We start from the raw sequence: 16,440 nt of genomic DNA on the forward strand, positions 1-16,440 counted from the left end.
AGAAAGTGTTAATTACGTTCATGTCCAGCAAACACCGAAGTGAGCGCCAGTCAAACAGTGTGAATACTTGATCAACTCATCATAGTATCGAGAGACTGAACACGGTCGCCGCCTTGGCAGCAGCAGAAGAAAAAATGTTTACCTGCGTCGAGAACAGTCAGCATTGCCAGCCTCAACCAGATGAACGCAAGCTTTCAAAAGACCACTCTCCGGCGCAAGAACGCAGAATAGTGACCCTTGAACCCAAGCAAAAATTGGTGACCACGATCAGTTGACGATCGATCTCAACAAGAAGCCCCGACACCCAACACCACAGAGTTTGTACGCTCCGTTTGTTTCTGGCGAGGGGCGTCGAGGTTCGTTTATGTCCGCCCGTTCGTTCAAATCTTCCTCATTGTGGTGTTTGCTTGTGGGGTAAAGAAAGCATTGAGGCGGAGCCTGGAAAACAATATGTATTTACCTATCCGACTGATGTTAGCTTGGATGCTACCTGGATAGATGCGAGCAAAAGAAGATGAGATTTTGGCTCTAGATCAGACAAGGCTGAAACTATTGCACCGGATTCAACATTATGTATTCTGCATGAGGAATCCCTATGGTGTACGAAGTGTTCATCATTTAGAGGCGAGGGGGGGAAGGGGGGTGGGAAGACCGGAAAGTGCAAACGAACCTTTTGAAAATAGTGTCTAAAGCAAGGGCCTCAAATTTTGAAGCGATTGAAGATTCTGAAGAGAAAATTCTGTTGCGCGTTAGCTTTGGTCCCACAACTCCGTCGACGCGAAAAGACAGCAAGCTGCGCAAGAATTTGCTCAGTTCTAAGAAAAAGTGTCACACCATGGAAATAGGTCTGATTTGGATTGTTCAATGTTGTTTCCAATCATCACGCAAAAAGACAAAAGAAACCAGGTGAACTCTCGTGAGACGAATAAGATAAGACTTACCAATTGAAAGTATTCCCAATGCCTGCCAGACGCGCGCCAGACTGGCGTTTGCGCAATGGCAGGCAGAGGGAGAGAGGTCTTGGTGATTGACCTTGTTGAGTATGAAAAAGAGAAGTCTGTAGCACTTGGGAGAGCTTCGTGGAAAATTTAAAGGAAAGAAAAAAAGTCCAGAGTGGGGGTCCTACGTTGCGAGAATGCGCTAGCCATCTCCGGACTAGCGTAAGTTCCGTCCACTGGCATGGCTGTGGCGGTGCTTTCGGGAATCTGTGCTGACAACCTCAGGTGGCGAAGTCTATCTTATCGCCTCCCTCCTTATAAGTGCTCCCCGCGATCTCCCGTCCTCCCCCAGGTCTCCCTCCTTTCCCAAGGACATAGCTCCAGACACGACACTGTTCGACTCGACCTTGACGTCCCCCTTACCGGTCGTGATCTCTTAGGAGTCACCCCAAACAAACCCGCCAAAATGTCTGCCGCGGGGGGTATATGGGCTCCAGCAGCCCTACGCCTCCTCCGCGTGGGCATCACCAGAACGACAAAGATGATACGAACCAAACTCGCAAACGCAACCCGCCCGGCCGTCCAGGGCGAACTCGCACACATCCCCATCCGAACGACGCCGACCGGCCGACAGCCTATCCATCCGGCCGCTCTCCTCAGACAGAAGCGCGCGGGACGCTGGTACTCGACCCAGTCCATCAACAACACCGTTCGCCGATGGATCTCCACGAGCGGTAGCCCCGGCGGCAACAGCGCACGCTCCAGCCGGGCATCGTTCCCGAGCTCAAACACATCCCGCCGTGTGGGTCAAATGACCGGCCGGGCCCCCTTTGCGAGCACGCTCCGACCGAATCTCACCGGCGGCGCCATCGCCCGCACCCAAGGCGGCTACAGCGTCGGCGGCGGGGCCCGCTACTTCTCCCACACGCCCGCAGCGCCCGCGCAGGTGATCCAGAACGTCTCCGTCGCGATGCGCGCCTTCTGCCTCTCTGGCCAAAAGGTGCGCTACGACGGCCTCAACGCCCGCGGCGACAAGCGCTACCGCGCCGTCTCGGAGCTCGAGCAGGCCGCGTACGTCAAGATGATGGGGGCCGCCTCCCGCGGGAACCCCGGCTCCTTCGTCGACTTCCACATTAGCCCCACCGTCACGGCCCTGAGCCCCCTGGCTGCCGCCGCCGCTGCGGGTTTCACCTCCGCTAACGCCGAGGCCCCCACCACCACCCTTAACGAGGATGGCTTCCTCGACGTCCTGTCCATTGACTTTGCTCGCGCCCTCAAGGACCTTGCCGTCGTTTTCGCAGACCTGAAGAGGCTTGCTTTGTTGGGTGATTTACCAGTCACGATGGAAAAGAAGAATGTGCTTCGCGTGCGATTTCCCGGAGTTGACGCTGAGACCGTCGAGCGGCTGTGCGATGATGCCGGCGTTCAACGCGGTATTGTCGGTCAAGATGCCGATTTTGAAATCGAGAATGGCGTCCCGATGGCGCTTCAATTCCCATACGCTCCTGACGACGATGTCAAGACCATCACTTCGCCCGGCGGTTCACTGCGGTCGCTTTCCGGCATCGATGTCGACTTGGAAGAGGCGTTCATGGATGAGATGGATGAGCACTCTTGGACGTCAGACCCTGAGGGATACGAAAGCTTATCGCCCACCCCAAAGACCAGTGAGGACTGCTCTGATGGGTATGAGGGGCTTGAGGGCATATACAGATTCCTGGAGGAGTGTGACCGCAATAAGGGACGTTTCTAACGGGTGGGTCTTCTTTGTGTTTTATCAACGGTTGAAGCCGCAGATTGGATTCTGGGCGATGTAAGGATCTACACTCTTTGTACAATAACATAGGACTCTGGCCTCACGAAATGGCCGAGTAGTGAAATGAAATTTCCTATATCACATTAAAGCCAAGTCATCCTTAAGTAGTGCAACGTCACGCAGTGGACGTGATAAGTGATATGTCTTGAATTGCCATTATCTCCTATCGATACACTTAGAAAGCAACCCCGCAGACCTCCTCAGGCCGTTGTGGTGGTATTTAACTCTGTGGCAATACTGCGAGCCAATACGATTTACATCCAGGGATTGGCGAACAATACTTAGCCCTCGTAATCCAAGCCCACTGCCTTGTACCAGCTCTTCTTCTCTTGCTCGAGCATTGCCTTATCCTCCTTGAGTACCTTCTGGAGCTTCTTGGCTCGCTTGAGGCTGCCCAAAAGCGCAGCAAGGTCGCTGCTGGCACGGGCACGTGGGGTTGTTGCCTTGGCAGAGGAACCCGCACGGTGAGGGCTCACAGGGGCAAGAGGCTCCTTGACCTTCTTGGGCCGTCCTCGCTTCTTCTGCTCCTTCTTGGGAGGGGGCGTCGGAGAACCCTGGTCAAACTTGTGTGGAGTGTCAACTTTGCCAATGGTCATGGTCACGCTCTTCGCCTCCTCCTCATAATTCTTGTTCTGCTTGCGCGATCCAGTGGTGTCAAGAACCCAGACCTGGCCACCAGGAGATTTCGGCGACTTCTCAGGAACGAAGCTAGGCGCAGGATGCTGAACGCTGTGCGGCTTCAAGTTCAAGAAGGGGTTAAAGGGCGTACGGCCAGCTGTGCGAATGAAAGATCCGCGATTGTCTGGAGTGGCTGGAATAGGGATGCGAGTAGGTCCCTTCAATGCTGTACTGGAGGACGACGTCGCCTTCTGTGGGCCATCGATGGAGGTCTCGATATCCTTGATTTTGTCTGGCGTGGCGGTCTGTTCATTCTTCTCGGCGCTTGAGAGCAATTTGTTTCGCAGCTTCTTTTTCTTCTTTCCCTCGATGATCGTTGGCTCATGGACCTTTGCATTGTGAACCAGTGTGTCTCGCTCAGTATTGGCTTTGTCCTCCTTGGCGACAACATTGTCCGAGATGTGTCCCACCTTCTTGGGTTTCTTGTATTCCTGGAATATCTCGCCATCCTTGGCGTCCTCACTTCCAGGGCTGGCTTCAGCCACACTCAGGTGCTCGTTTTCATTGATATCGTCGATGACTGTAACAGTATGGGAAACCTCTGCATGCTTGGTCTTCTTCTGCTTCTTCTTTTTCTTGCCGTCCTTCGTCTCGTGAGCAAGAACAGGCGTGTCCTTCATCTCGAATACTTCAGGAGGGGGGACAACCTCAGAACCGTGGTCCTGCTCCTCGTTATCGATATCAGCGAGAGCACTGGAATGAGACTTCTTGTGCCTTTTCTTAAGCTTCTTTCCCTTCACCTCGGTAGTAGACGTAGACGCGTTCTTCTGGCCCTCGACCGTCTGGTGAACAGGCGAAGCCTCGCTGACATCAGCTTCGTTTCCGTGCTCGATGGGATGAGCTGTGGCCGACTTAGATTTGGACTTAGACTTCTTCTTCTTCGTCTTCTTCAGTCCCTTTGCGACATCAGCACTAGAGCCGTTGTCCTCGGCATGCTCGACGTCATTAGTTGTGATGCTATGTGAATTGGCCTTCGGGATATCGTGCTGATCCTCGGTACTCATCTCATTGAGTGAGATGCTCTTGGACTTTTTGTGCTTCTTCTTGCGCTTGCTGTCACCGTCGTCCTGAGCTTTTTCTCCCTGTAGCTGGGTATCCTTGTCGAAATGACCGTTCTTCAACTTCTTGGAGGATTGGGGAGTATCACCGTCGCGCTTTCGCTTCTCCTTCTTAGTACTGCTTATCATCGCAATATCCTTGTCCTTCTAGGACTTGGTGCTGATAGCGTCCGGCACAAGAGGGCTGGCACTCAGATCATTCTCGAGAGCGCTGTGGTAGTCATCATTGTCGTCCTCCGAATCTTCAGTGTCCCACTCAACGGAAGAAATGTCGCCATCCTTTGATTTGTGCTTAAGTCCGTCGCTTGAGGTGCTGGATTCGTCTCTCAATTTCGACAGAAGGCTTTTGAGTAGGTCGACATCTCTCTCTCTAGCGCCCGAAGGATCCATGTCCAGCATCTTCTGTCTTCCTTCCAGGACTTTGGTCTGGCGGCGGATGAATTTTCTCTCTTTGGCCTTCTCGCGGAGTGAGAGTTGGAGTAGAAAGTCTTGCTGATACTGGGCATCGCTAGGCTGAGTGGGACGCTCCAATGCAATCGTCATCTTGCTGTTGATTTGGCCTCTCTTGCGCATTAGGTCGGCGGCGGTCTTTTGCAAGATCATTCGAGTATCTTTGTCGAAGGGCTTAGCCAAGTCGAAATCGCGGCCCTTCTGTAGCTGGGCGGCTTTCGGGGGCGCCATTGTGACTTCGTGTAAGCCTACCTTAGACGAGTAACGCGGCGATGAAGTGGGAATGATTTGGGTGATAGTGCAATGGTTGCTTGCTTGACTCGATGTAGTCTGGGTGATGCAAAGTAGAAGTTTTTGCTAAGTCAAGGATGGGGACGCGGAAAGAAAAGGTTGGTGAAAGGGCCTACAGGTGAGGTGAGGTGAAGGAAGGAGCACACGTCTGTTCGGTGAAGGAAGGCACCTTCCACCATTCGAGAGCTCCCAGGCAGGTAGTCGGTGGTGACACCTGCCGACCCCCGACGCTAAGTGGTAGCAAAGGGACGCTGCACCTTGAGAAAACCGCAACGGAAGCTTCTTCTAATCTGCCGTGTGAGGTTTTTAACAACACGAGCCATAATAACTCAGATTACTGATACATTGAGAGGAATCATCCACACTAGCCTCCTCTAGACCCTGCAATTCGATGGCCCTGACACAGTAGATCCCGAAGTCGAGATCCGGGGTAAAGCCCAAGATGGCGCAACTCCACCCCCACATTTGAACCTCGGCATTGGCGGCCCTGGGTTTCACTGCCACTGGAGCTGCCCTCTCTGTCCGGTTAGCTGGCCGGTTAGCTGACCATCAGCTACGCCGAGGGCAGCTTGGCCATCGCCTGTTAAAACCGTCGCGAATTCCCCAGAGCTCGGCCGAGGTGCAAGTCTGCTCACATCTCCCCGCCTTTTCTTTCCAATTGCAATTCAGACTCGCTCTGTATCGCTAGCTGTACATCACACGTATTCCTACAGAAAACTTCACAATGAGCGGCCCCGGTGTTGGATTCGAGTACCCCCGGCAGCCCGTTTCCTGGGTTAAGCGCGATGTGCTGCTCTTTGCGAACACCATTGGTGCCACCGACGACGAGCTTCACTTCCTCTATGCAAGTTTTCTCCTCTCATCTGACTTTTATGGCTGTTGATTGCTGACCGTTTGCCAACAGGAGCTTCACCCCAACTTCGCCGTCTTCCCTACCTACCCTCTGATTCTCAGTGAGCTCCATCGCCTCAATCGACACTGCGATCAACCCAGCTAACACCGAGCCAGCATTCAAGGGCGACACCCAGGAGGTTGTCGACTTCTACGCCGCTCAGAAGGCCGTCCAGATCCCTAACGTTCCTTCGTTCGATGCCCGCCGCGTCGTCGATGGCCAGCGCAAGATTGTGCTTCACAAGACCATTCCCCCCACTTCGGCCGGCAAGAAGTTCGAAGTCCGAACCAAGGTTCTCGGTGTTTACGACAAGGGCCGTCCCGGCTCCGTCGTCGAGACCCAGACCGACCTGGTAGAGCTTCCCAGCAACGAGGTCTACGCCAGCGTCATCACCAGCAGCTTCTACATCGCCCAGGGCAACTGGGGCGGCCCCAAGGGTCCCGCGACCGAGAACTTCCCTCCCCCGAAGGACAAGAAGCCCGATGCCACCTTCTCCCAGGCTACGAACAAGGAGTCAGCGCTCCTCTACCGCCTCAATGGAGATTACAACCCCCTGCACGCGACCCCCGAGCCCGGCAAGAAGATGGGCTTCCCCGGAGCTATCATGCACGGACTGTACTCCTGGAACTCGACCGCCCACGGTCTGCTGAAGGCCCTCGGTGGCAGTGACCCTGCCAACATCAAGGAGTACCAGGCGCGCTTCGCCAGCCCCGTCATGCCTGGCGACAAGCTGGTGACAGACGCCTGGAGGACAGGCGATGTCAAGGATGGATGGGAAGAAGTTCGCTTCCAGACCAAGGTCGAGGGCGGAAAGATCGTTCTGAGCAACGGTCGCGCGCTGTTGAAGGTTGTGGAGTCCCCCAAGTCGAAGTTGTAAAATAAAGGATTTTGGATGAAATTTTGGAACATTACAGTTCAGATTTAAGCACAGCATTCTATAACGTCATAAAATTACTTTCAAACACTTTGAAACTCGTTCGCTGTCGTGTGGTTGTTGGCATGTTGGTGCTTGGTATTGATGACCACTCTTGCGCTCACTAACAATTTTGACCTCCCGGGTCAGCTCCAGCGAAGGAGGTCACTCACTCACTCGAATCTCGTGGATCATTCTGCTGCCTGCCCACTAGGTACCTCAGAGCACCGAACCAAGTACACAAAAAAATGCGCATGGCATTTTGGACATCTCAGCGGTGACGACAACTTGCTGGGTTATAAAATGTCGTCAAGTAATTACGTTGGTCAGCGTCTGTCCTACGATAATGCACTTTGCACTGTCCGCTACACAGGGCCCGTCGCTGGCACGTCAGGCAGCTGGCTCGGCGTAGAATGGGACGACACCGGACGCGGGAAACACGACGGCCAACATAAAGACGTCCGATACTTTTCATGTCAGCTCATTTGCCCCCTCTTTTGTCGCTGCGCCGACAATCAAGTCTCTAACTGTGTCCGCCAGGTCTCTCAAAAGCCCCCACCGCCGCTTCATTCGTGCGGCCAACCCGCCGCGCCGACGCTGCGCAGAGCTTCGTCACCGCGTTGCACGGCAAGTATGCCTCCGAGGCGGTCGCGAAGCGCGAGGCGGAGATTCAGCAGATTGTCTTCTTTGGTAAGAAACCTGCCGAGGAGGTCGGCTTCGACAAGATCCGCCGGCAGCTCGCGCGCGTCGAGGACTTGACCATTGTGATTCTCGACGGCACGCGCATCCAGTCGGACATCGTGGACGGGGACAAGAGTATCAAGGAGACGAGCCCCCTCATTTACGAGCTGGATATTAGCAGGAACCTGTTTGAGGAGTTTGATCAGGTGATCAAGATCTGTCAGGAGTTGGACGGCTTGAAAAGTCTGAGACTCAAGTACGTTTTGTGGCTTTTCTTCGTGTTCTTTTGATCAGCTTTGAGACTGACTTTGTTCCCAGCGGTAACCGCTTCCGAGTTATCGAGACGGGAGAAACGCAGGCCTTTGCAAAAGTGACTGAGCTGGAGCTTGAGGAGACACTTTTAAGCTGGGAAGCGCTCTGTGGTCTAGCCCTCAAATTCCCATCCCTCGAGACCTGGAGCTGCAGCTTGAACCAGTTGACCGTGCTGCCCAGCGTCTCGTTCGGATCGCTCGCCGCAACCCTCACGACCTTGGATCTCGAATTCAACGAGTTCACATCACTCTCTGACATCGCGGCTCTGTCATCCCTAGAGTCCCTCCGCAACCTCCACCTCAAGGGCAACAACATCGCCACCATCTCCTCTCCTTCCGGCCCGGTCCCGACATTTTCAACGAGTCTGCAGTATCTAGACATATCCTATAACGCCGTCGCAAGCTGGGCCTTTGTAGATGCTCTCCCCACCTCATTCCCGGGCCTCACGGCTCTCCGTTTCGCCCACAACCCAATCTACGACCGTCCCGACCCGGACGCCGCCGCCGGCGATAACCAGACAAAGTCGACGGACGAGGCACACATGGTGACCATAGGCCGCCTCGCCTCTCTCAAGGCCCTCAACTTCACAGCAATCTCGCCCAAGGACCGCGAGAACGCAGACATGTTCTACCTCTCCCGCATCGCTAGACAGCTCGCCTCCGTACCCGAGGCCGCCGAGCCCGAGGTCATTGCCCAACACGCCCGCTACAAGGAACTCTGCGACCTCTACGGCGCGCCGGACGTCATCCGCCGCGACGAGATCAACCCTACCTACCTCGAGGCTCGTCTCATCACCGTACACTTCACCCATGTCGCAACAGCAGCACGTTCAGACGGCGGCAGCCGGGAAGAAGGACAACAGATGACCAAGACGGCCACGATCCCCAAATCGTGCGACGTCTACGCCGTCAAGGGGATTGCGGGACGGCTGTTTGGTGCGGAGCCCCTGCGGCTGCGTCTGGTGTGGGAGACTGGCGAATGGGATCCCGTTGGCGGGTTCGACGACGAGGAGAATGCGGATGATAGCAGCGATGAGGAAGACGCTGCTGCTGGAAGGAGCGGTGAGGGAGCGCAGGAGGCGAGAGGAGGTAGATGGGTCAAGAGGGAGGTTGAGCTTAGGGATGGGCCGAGGCAGCTGGGGTTCTGTGTGGATGGAATGGATGTCAACATCCGCGTGGAAGACAGGTGAAGATCTTGGTGATCATAGCCCCGGAATGGCCTCGCGGCCTAATGCATAAAGATTGCGGCTAGACTGCATTTTGTTTCGTTTGTAGTGTCTAGACTGCGTGTCCTTCCGTTTGCTGCGTCTGTACAAGCGACATGGGCATGTACGCATCCTGCCGAGCAGAAGATTGCAACAAACGGAAGGGCGGAGAAGGAGACAAGACATAGCTCCTAACAGAAATATGACTTCATGGTCCCATATCCTCTTGGTCTTAAACAGCCTCATGTCCCATTTATTCAGGTTGAAACCCTTGAGAGGTCGTCGGAATCAGTACACATCCCAACCATGCCGCCCAAAGTCATCAATGCCAGTACTTTCAACATGGGCGGGGCTCCTGGAAACACCAGGAAGGGCCTATCTCACTCGATTCACAGCCCACAGGCAGACGATGGCCCTCAGATACGACCGACACACTTCATCATTCGCGATGGCAGCCCCGGGGCCATTGTACCCGTCATACCAGTCGACCTTCTCCCAGACTATGTGGCCATCGTCGGCCTGTCACGTACGCTGACCATCAACGACACCACCGGCATGTCGAACCTGGGCACATTCGCCAAGCCGCAAGGTCACTTCCAGCTACAATTCGTGTCCCCAGCGCATGATCGTCCCACCGGAGGAAGTCCTGAGAGCCGAGACTCTGGCCGTCCTCTCGAACCTCAGCGGCTGGGACCTGACGCTGCAAAGGTTGGCAAGCAGTCTCCTGTAACAAAGCGCAGTGGTGTCACTGAACCTTCAAAGTCAGCGACCTCGCAACCAGCTCCCAGAACATTGACCGACGTCCCTCTGCGCGCTCCTCCCCCTCCCCCACCCCGGGTCCTCGACTGGGCCGAAGACGACACAGACTCGGTCTCGACAGACAACTTCTCCTCGGCCGAGCTCTCCGCGCCAGACTCCTCGTCAAAGTCCTCCTCCGGCTCCAGAGACAAACGAAAACCGCTCCGACGAGCCCCGGTCCCGGCTGGGGCCGCCATTGAGGAGAGTTCGGATGCCGAGATCGCGGAGCGTATGCTCAAGCTTGGTCGCGTCCAGCAGCAAGCAGTCGCTCGTAACCAGCATCACCATCCTGCCCAGGCCCTGAAGACGGCGGCAGCGGCGGCCGCCGCGGCGGCGTCTCACAGCAGCGACGGCAGCACCAGAGCCAGCTCCAGTATTGCCGCCGGAGCCTCGAAGCCTACCCCTCCCAAGCTCACCGCAGGGAAGCAAAAAGTAGTCCGGCCGGACGGCAGCCTCTGCCGGCACTGGTGCCAGACGGGCCAGTGCAGCTGGGGCAACGAGTGCCGCTATACGCACCAGATGCCTCTGACGCTCGAGGGGCTCGCGGATGTCAACATGACGGAGCTGCCGTCTTGGTGGCGTAAGCAGGCCGGCTTGCCTGCTGAAGGGACCATTGACCCGCGCATCTTTGCTGTTGCCACCGTTGCCACCGGTCTAAAGAAGAGCAGCAGCAGCCCCTTTCCGGCGGCAGTAGGCGTCGCTCACACTGCTCCGCCGCCGAGGGCTCTTGAGTCGCCAAGGAAGGCTGCTAGGGTGAAGCCGGGAAAGGCTGAGAGGAAGATGGCGAGGGAGCTTCGTGGCGTGCAGTTCGGGATCGAGAGGGCGCAGGCGACAATGTCATCTCCTGTTGTTGCTGTTGGCAGTAAGAAGAAACTGAGCTTGGGGCAAATGCAGAGTCAGGCAGTGGGGATTCAGCAGGTTGACGAGGCTGTTGAGAAGCTTGTTGATATTTAATACTAAGTCAACATATCTTTGGTGTGTGGTCTCTTTTTTGATGGACTTGGTTAGGAAATAGACGATTGATGAACCGCCCGGTCAAGACAATTCAATTTGATGTACTTCTCTTTCGAAAGCCACCTTGTGATGGACAAGATATCTTGAATGTCAACTTTTGTAGACCACTCGAGACGACGGCTATCGAAGGCGCAGTTGCTGGAAGCCATTGTCAGGCTTGCTTGTAAACTTGCCAAGTCCAACATTTGACTTGCTCCAGTACAGGAAAGACCTAAGGGTAAAGGGTGACAGAGACTGGGAGCACGTCTGTGAAATGCGACACTTCATTCTTCAATTCCCAATATTGAAGCCGGACTTGCATAATCTCCGTTACGCTGTAAGGCACCACCCAATATCGAGCCAGGAAGGCGGCTGTACGACTACCATGCGGGAAGGAATATAAGCGTCTGACAGCATGTCGATCGGACTGGGAGGGTTACCTTCAACGGTTCAAGTTGATAATGTAAGCGGCTTAAGTCCATCCCACAGGCTCCAAGCCCGTCGACGCAGCGAATATCTCACATTTCCGACCGATCGGGAATCGAGGGTTGTGGTAGATGCTAAATCCGTCCACTGGTTCTTAACCCCGTCCAGACTCCAGCGAATGAAAGGGTGCCAAGGCAGTAAGTCGTCCAGTGTACGGGACCTGCGCAAACGACCTACTGCACCCCCACACTGCACTTGGGCAACTTATCTGCCGTGGGAAGGAAGTGCTTTGGTGCCGTGGTGGGGTTGTAAAGTATTTCGGTCTCCGCGAATTCGTCATTGAAGGTAGGTACTTTAGGTAGGTAGCTAGGACTGCTCCGTGGAAGCGGGAAACCGTTTTACCATTTGCACATGGGGATAGCCAGGAGGTAATTCTTAGCTCCCTTCTCCTCTTTTCCGGCGACACTGGTGATATCATCTCGAAGCCTTCAATACCATTATATAAACAGTAGAAACCCACGTCTTCGTCTGGAGATTAGGCTCGCTGTACACCATTCTCGAGTCTCGATATCCACTGCATCTTGATAGCTCGATAACAGCGCCCATACCCCGCAGCTCAAGTCTCAGGAATTATTCAGCAACTGGAAGCCGGCATCTCTTTTCGCACACATTTCTCATATAATCGCCAAAAAGCAGCACTCAAACATGCCTAAGCTCAACGGACAAGACGTTGGCCAGATTGGCTACGGCCTCATGGGCCTCACGTGGCGGCCTCAGCCCTGTTCAGAGGAGCAGGCCTTCGAAGCCATGCGCACCGCCCTCGCCAACGGCAACAACTTTTGGAACGGCGGAGAATTCTACGGAACGCCAGAGTACAATAGCAGCACCCTCCTGGAGCGCTACTTCACAAAGTACCCCGAGGACGCCGATAAGGTCGTCCTGAGCATGAAGGGCGGCCTCATCCTCCCGCAGCTGAAGCCCGACGGCTCGCCGGAGAACGTTCGCCGCTCCCTCGACAAGATCCTATCCCAGCTTGGGAGCCGGAAAAAGGTTGACATTTTCGAGTGCGCGCGGCGGGACAAGAACACGCCCCTCGAAGTCACGTTCGGCGTCATTCAAAAGGAGTACATTGACACGGGTAAAGTCGGCGGCATCACACTCTCCGAGGTCTCGGCGGCCACCATCCACGAGGCCGTCAAGGTAGCCAAGATTGTCGGCGTCGAGGTCGAGCTCAGCTTATTCTCGACCGACCCTCTGACCAACGGCGTCGCCGCCGCGTGCGCGCAGTACGGCATCCCCATCATCGCCTACTCCCCCATCGGCCGCGGCATGCTCACGGGCGAGGTCAAGTCGCTCGACGACATTCCCCAGGGCGACATGAGGCGGCACATGCCCCGCTTCCAGCCCGACACGTTCGACATCAACATGAAGCTCGTCGAGCAGGTCGGGGCGCTGGCCAAGAAGAAGGGCGTCACACCCGCACAGCTCGCCATCGGCTGGGTCGTCGCCCTCTCCAAGAGGCCCGACGTGCCCGAGATCATTCCCATCCCGGGTGCCACGACGGCGGCGAGGGTCACGGAGAATGCAAAGCTGGTTGAACTTACCGAGGAGGAGATGGCAGAGATTGACGCGACGCTGGCCAAGTTCGAGGTTGCGGGTGGCCGCTACCCTGACGGCGCTCCCGTCAACACCTAAGACATTGAGTGAAGCCGTACATAGAAAGCATATCCAAAATCTAGTCAAATCTTTTGTTCCAAACGTTAGCTTGGCATTTCCCTAAACGTAGCCTGAATGTTTTGAATAAAGAAAAGCTTCGAAGAGCGGGCTCAGTGTTGCTAGTAAGGCGAAGATTTTATCCACAAAACGACCCGAAGGTCTTCAGAATTGCAGAATTCTTTTTTGATCATCATTGTGCTATTGAGTATCAAAAGCAATAAGAAATAGTACGTTGTAACTTACCATTTGTAGTCCGAAACTTTCGGCTTCGCAAAATATTATGGTTGGACTTGGGTGAGAGGGATGCAGTGTCGGAAGAAAAAAGTTCTTGTCTGGGCAAAGACATTTATGTATAGGATGACTAAGCAAGCTATCCTCAATTCCTAGGCGGCCAACCGAGATGGTGGATGCTCTTGGTTTCCACTTACTTGACGGATACCTCAATTGATGGCTCTTTGTACATAATGAGTATCACAGCAGATTCGGTCAATGGACGGCGCAAGGAGTATAGTCTTCAAGAAGTAGATTGATAGGCTCAACAACAACACGGTATCAGGGTATACAGCAACGCGCCTTTTACCAACAAATCGAATATAGTGGCTCTCGCCCCAGGAGGTACACGAAGAGAAGTTGGCTTCTACACCATCGCTCCGTTCAAACCGTGAGCCTCAACCCTATTGACCAGCTTCTTCACGTTTGTCCACTCCTCCGCCTTGAGGTCGTCTCTTCCTCCTAGGCCAGACGCCACCTCGAACACGGTCAAGACTCCGTCAATACCTCCCGTAGCCAGACGCTTGCCCTCGGAAGGCTCCCACACAACCTTGTTCAAGCTCTTGGCAAGCATCGTTCTACCATCCTTGCGAGAGCTCGGGGATATTCTCGCGACAGGCTCCTCAGTCTCCACTGTGATATCCCATAGCTCGAGCCAGCCTGCCCCATCAACCAGGGCGAAAACACTGGGCTTGATCGGCGACCATTGTGCATCATATACCACGTCTTCTCGCACAAAGTCGATAAGTGGTGAGACAGTCGGCTCAACACCTGCTGTCGATGTCGCCGCGGGTGCGCGAACCTTCCACAGTCTGACGCTCCAGTCGAGAGAAGATGAGAGAACCAAGTCACCAAGATCCACAGGGCCGCGGGCAGGATGGAAGTCAACCGACATGACCGGTGCCGTGTGTCCCTTGTAGCTGACACGAGCATCAACTCCGGCCTTTGCGCCGGCTCGGTCGTATCTGTGGCAGGGGAAAATAGTGCCCTCTTCACTGCCAACGAGGAAAAACGTAGGATCCGTTTGGGGAAACGCTAAAGAGGTCGGGCTGATATCGTCCAACTTGTAACCCGGCGGTGCCTTGAGCTCCAACAGCTCTTGCGGCTGGGCAAAGACGTCCATGCTCCAGCCGCAGACCACACCGTCCGTAGAAGTTGAAATGATGTTGTTGGCGTTTTGAGTACCCACAATATCGACCGAATAGATGGGGTGCGTGTGGCCGTATCCTGTGAGCGGCGTCTTCTGGACGGGTGCCGATTTTGCTCTCATATCCCACAGCAGTACTTGGCCACTGTAAGTGCCACCGATAATGAGATTTTGGTGATAAGGGGAGAATTTCGCTGTGAGAACATCAGACTGTGCATGAAAAACATACTCTGGTCTGTCACGCAGAGCCAAGCTCCAGACTTGGACCAGACCATCCGGCTCGTGTGGTGCAGTTGGGTTTTTGGTGTACGATGCCAGCATCAGCTCAGAATGATGATGCGAGAAGTCGATGCTGCTGATCATGCGTTTCTTCGACCATCTTTCATCGAAGAACTGGACCACCTCCTTGACTCTCCGCCGACCTTTGCCACCAACGTTGCCGCTATCATCGTCGTCGTCATCCACATCTTGACCTTGGAGGGCGTAATCTGTGAGAATATCATATTCCTGGTCAAGAGCTCTCTCGATCACCTTTGTAGATTTCTCCAAGAATTCAGAAAAGTCGGGGGCGCCAGTAACGGCTTCCAGCTCCTCGGCAGTAAGCTTGCGCATGGGATAATTCGCCTTCGCCGGGGTATCGCTCGGAATTACACCATCCTTGAGCAGGTCCAGCGAGGCCTTGAGCTCCTCTTCCACCTCCTTTCGAATGTCCTGCCGCAGCTCTTCTTCGCGATCCCGCTGCCTTCGGCTCAGCCTCTTGCTGGGCGTCGATGTAATCGGAGGGATGTCTTCGGTGTCGGAGAGTGACTGGGCTCTAGGTCGGGTTGGCGAAGTCCATGCTTCCGCCGTTTGCACTCCCTTGCTGTATGAGTGCACCTCCTTGACAGGAGATGGAGGGACTTCGTAGATAGTCGTGAGCGGTGCCGTCGTCAGACTCAGCTGCACGGGGGTTGCGACAGGAGCTGGGGCCGGAGTTGGTTGGCCATTGGCGGGGGTTGCGAATTCCGATGTTGCAGTACTCAACTCTCCTGCGCTGAGGACGCTGTTAGGCCGGCTTCCCCTACGGGCCGGTGACGCAGCTCCTCCGGTCGTTGATCCAGGTCGACTTTCTCCCACCAAGCTATTGATCAAGGTTTCGATGTCGCGGCGGTTCTCGGCTCGGCCTGGGATTGGGGAGACCAGCTATACAACACATCAGCAGACTGCATCGGTGAAGGGACCGGCTCATCTTACGTCGCCTGGGCTTCCTGCGCTTTGCCGGCTTGCTGTTGCCTGAGTTGCACGAAGCTCTCTCTGTCGCTTAAGCTCCGCAAGCTTAGCCTTCTTTGCGAGGATTTCATCTCGTCGCTGTTGCATTTTGTATTCTCCTCAATCCCATCGCGGGACTGGCCGACTGTGTGGGTGAATTGTCGCGGGGCAGACGGACACTGACGTTGCAAAATCAGGTAGGTAGAGTCGAGATATCGCAGATGAGGCCTAGAGCCGGGTGCACAAAGGTCAAATAGGAGCCGCCTTTTTGTTGACGATGTCGGATGCCTGTGACAGTGTTTGGCAACCGCAGCGACGTTCGGTTTGATGGGGATTCCCTTTCGATGCGCGTTGTCCAGTCGCGATTCCAGAGGGACCCCTGTTTGGAGTCAGGTACAGCTTCAGCCCAAATGCTGCAGAAAGATACCTCGTTGGCCCCTGCATTAAAGTTGACCTCCCGGTCCCCATTTGCTAGTAGCTTGGTGGACATTTCCACCAAGAAGCAACTAACCTTGCAAGGTAAGTGACGCACGTGATAGCGACAGATCGGCAAAGCGTCGGCGAAATTGTACAGCGGTATTTGGTCGCTGAGGTAAGGAAGGTCCCTCA

The 16,440-nt window shown here is 55.0% G+C and overlaps 7 protein-coding genes across 7 annotated transcripts; 5 read left to right on the top strand and 2 right to left on the bottom strand.

The window, feature by feature from the left end:
- The first annotated feature begins 1,287 nt into the window (after positions 1-1,287).
- HER10_EVM0000655 (casein kinase II beta 2 subunit) lies at positions 1,288-2,808 on the top strand. Its single transcript, XM_035470427.1, has one exon. It carries the CDS (start codon positions 1,405-1,407, stop codon positions 2,689-2,691), a length of 1,287 nt encoding a protein of 428 aa, XP_035330370.1. The 5' UTR covers positions 1,288-1,404; the 3' UTR covers positions 2,692-2,808.
- A 227-nt stretch (positions 2,809-3,035) lies between these two features.
- HER10_EVM0003600 (uncharacterized protein) lies at positions 3,036-5,171 on the bottom strand (the record flags this gene model as incomplete). Its single annotated transcript, XM_035473271.1, has 2 exons — positions 3,036-4,608; positions 4,645-5,171. 2 exons carry the CDS (start codon positions 5,169-5,171, stop codon positions 3,036-3,038), a joined length of 2,100 nt encoding a protein of 699 aa, XP_035330556.1.
- A 655-nt stretch (positions 5,172-5,826) lies between these two features.
- On the top strand, positions 5,827-7,085 carry HER10_EVM0010003 (MaoC like domain-containing protein). Its single transcript, XM_035479473.1, has 3 exons — positions 5,827-6,075; positions 6,136-6,184; positions 6,240-7,085. Exons 1-3 carry the CDS (start codon positions 5,956-5,958, stop codon positions 6,998-7,000), a joined length of 930 nt encoding a protein of 309 aa, XP_035330923.1. The 5' UTR covers positions 5,827-5,955; the 3' UTR covers positions 7,001-7,085.
- Positions 7,086-7,230: 145 nt separating this feature from the next.
- On the top strand, positions 7,231-9,218 carry HER10_EVM0000310 (CAP-Gly domain-containing protein; the record flags this gene model as incomplete). The annotated part of the gene is made up of 3 exons (XM_035470097.1): positions 7,231-7,511; positions 7,577-7,973; positions 8,036-9,218. The coding sequence occupies exons 1-3, from the start codon at positions 7,340-7,342 to the stop codon at positions 9,216-9,218; spliced, it is 1,752 nt and encodes a 583-aa protein (XP_035330352.1). The 5' UTR covers positions 7,231-7,339.
- Positions 9,219-9,539: 321 nt separating this feature from the next.
- Positions 9,540-10,985, top strand: HER10_EVM0007278 (CAP-Gly domain-containing protein; the record flags this gene model as incomplete). The annotated part of the gene is made up of 2 exons (XM_035476837.1): positions 9,540-9,851; positions 9,954-10,985. 2 exons carry the CDS (start codon positions 9,540-9,542, stop codon positions 10,983-10,985), a joined length of 1,344 nt encoding a protein of 447 aa, XP_035330776.1.
- A 1,170-nt stretch (positions 10,986-12,155) lies between these two features.
- Positions 12,156-13,145, top strand: HER10_EVM0009875 (aldo/keto reductase; the record flags this gene model as incomplete). The annotated part of the gene is made up of 1 exon (XM_035479347.1): positions 12,156-13,145. One exon carries the CDS (start codon positions 12,156-12,158, stop codon positions 13,143-13,145), a length of 990 nt encoding a protein of 329 aa, XP_035330914.1.
- A 658-nt stretch (positions 13,146-13,803) lies between these two features.
- On the bottom strand, positions 13,804-16,280 carry HER10_EVM0004285 (WD domain-containing protein; the record flags this gene model as incomplete). The annotated part of the gene is made up of 2 exons (XM_035473935.1): positions 15,817-16,280; positions 13,804-15,765 (listed from the first exon to the last, which is right to left on the bottom strand). The coding sequence occupies exons 1-2, from the start codon at positions 15,937-15,939 to the stop codon at positions 13,804-13,806; spliced, it is 2,085 nt and encodes a 694-aa protein (XP_035330597.1). The 5' UTR covers positions 15,940-16,280.
- Positions 16,281-16,440: the final 160 nt, after the last annotated feature.

Source organism: Colletotrichum scovillei (genome assembly GCF_011075155.1).
Source record: "Colletotrichum scovillei strain TJNH1 chromosome Unknown Contig00008, whole genome shotgun sequence".
NCBI lineage: Eukaryota > Fungi > Ascomycota > Sordariomycetes > Glomerellales > Glomerellaceae > Colletotrichum > Colletotrichum scovillei.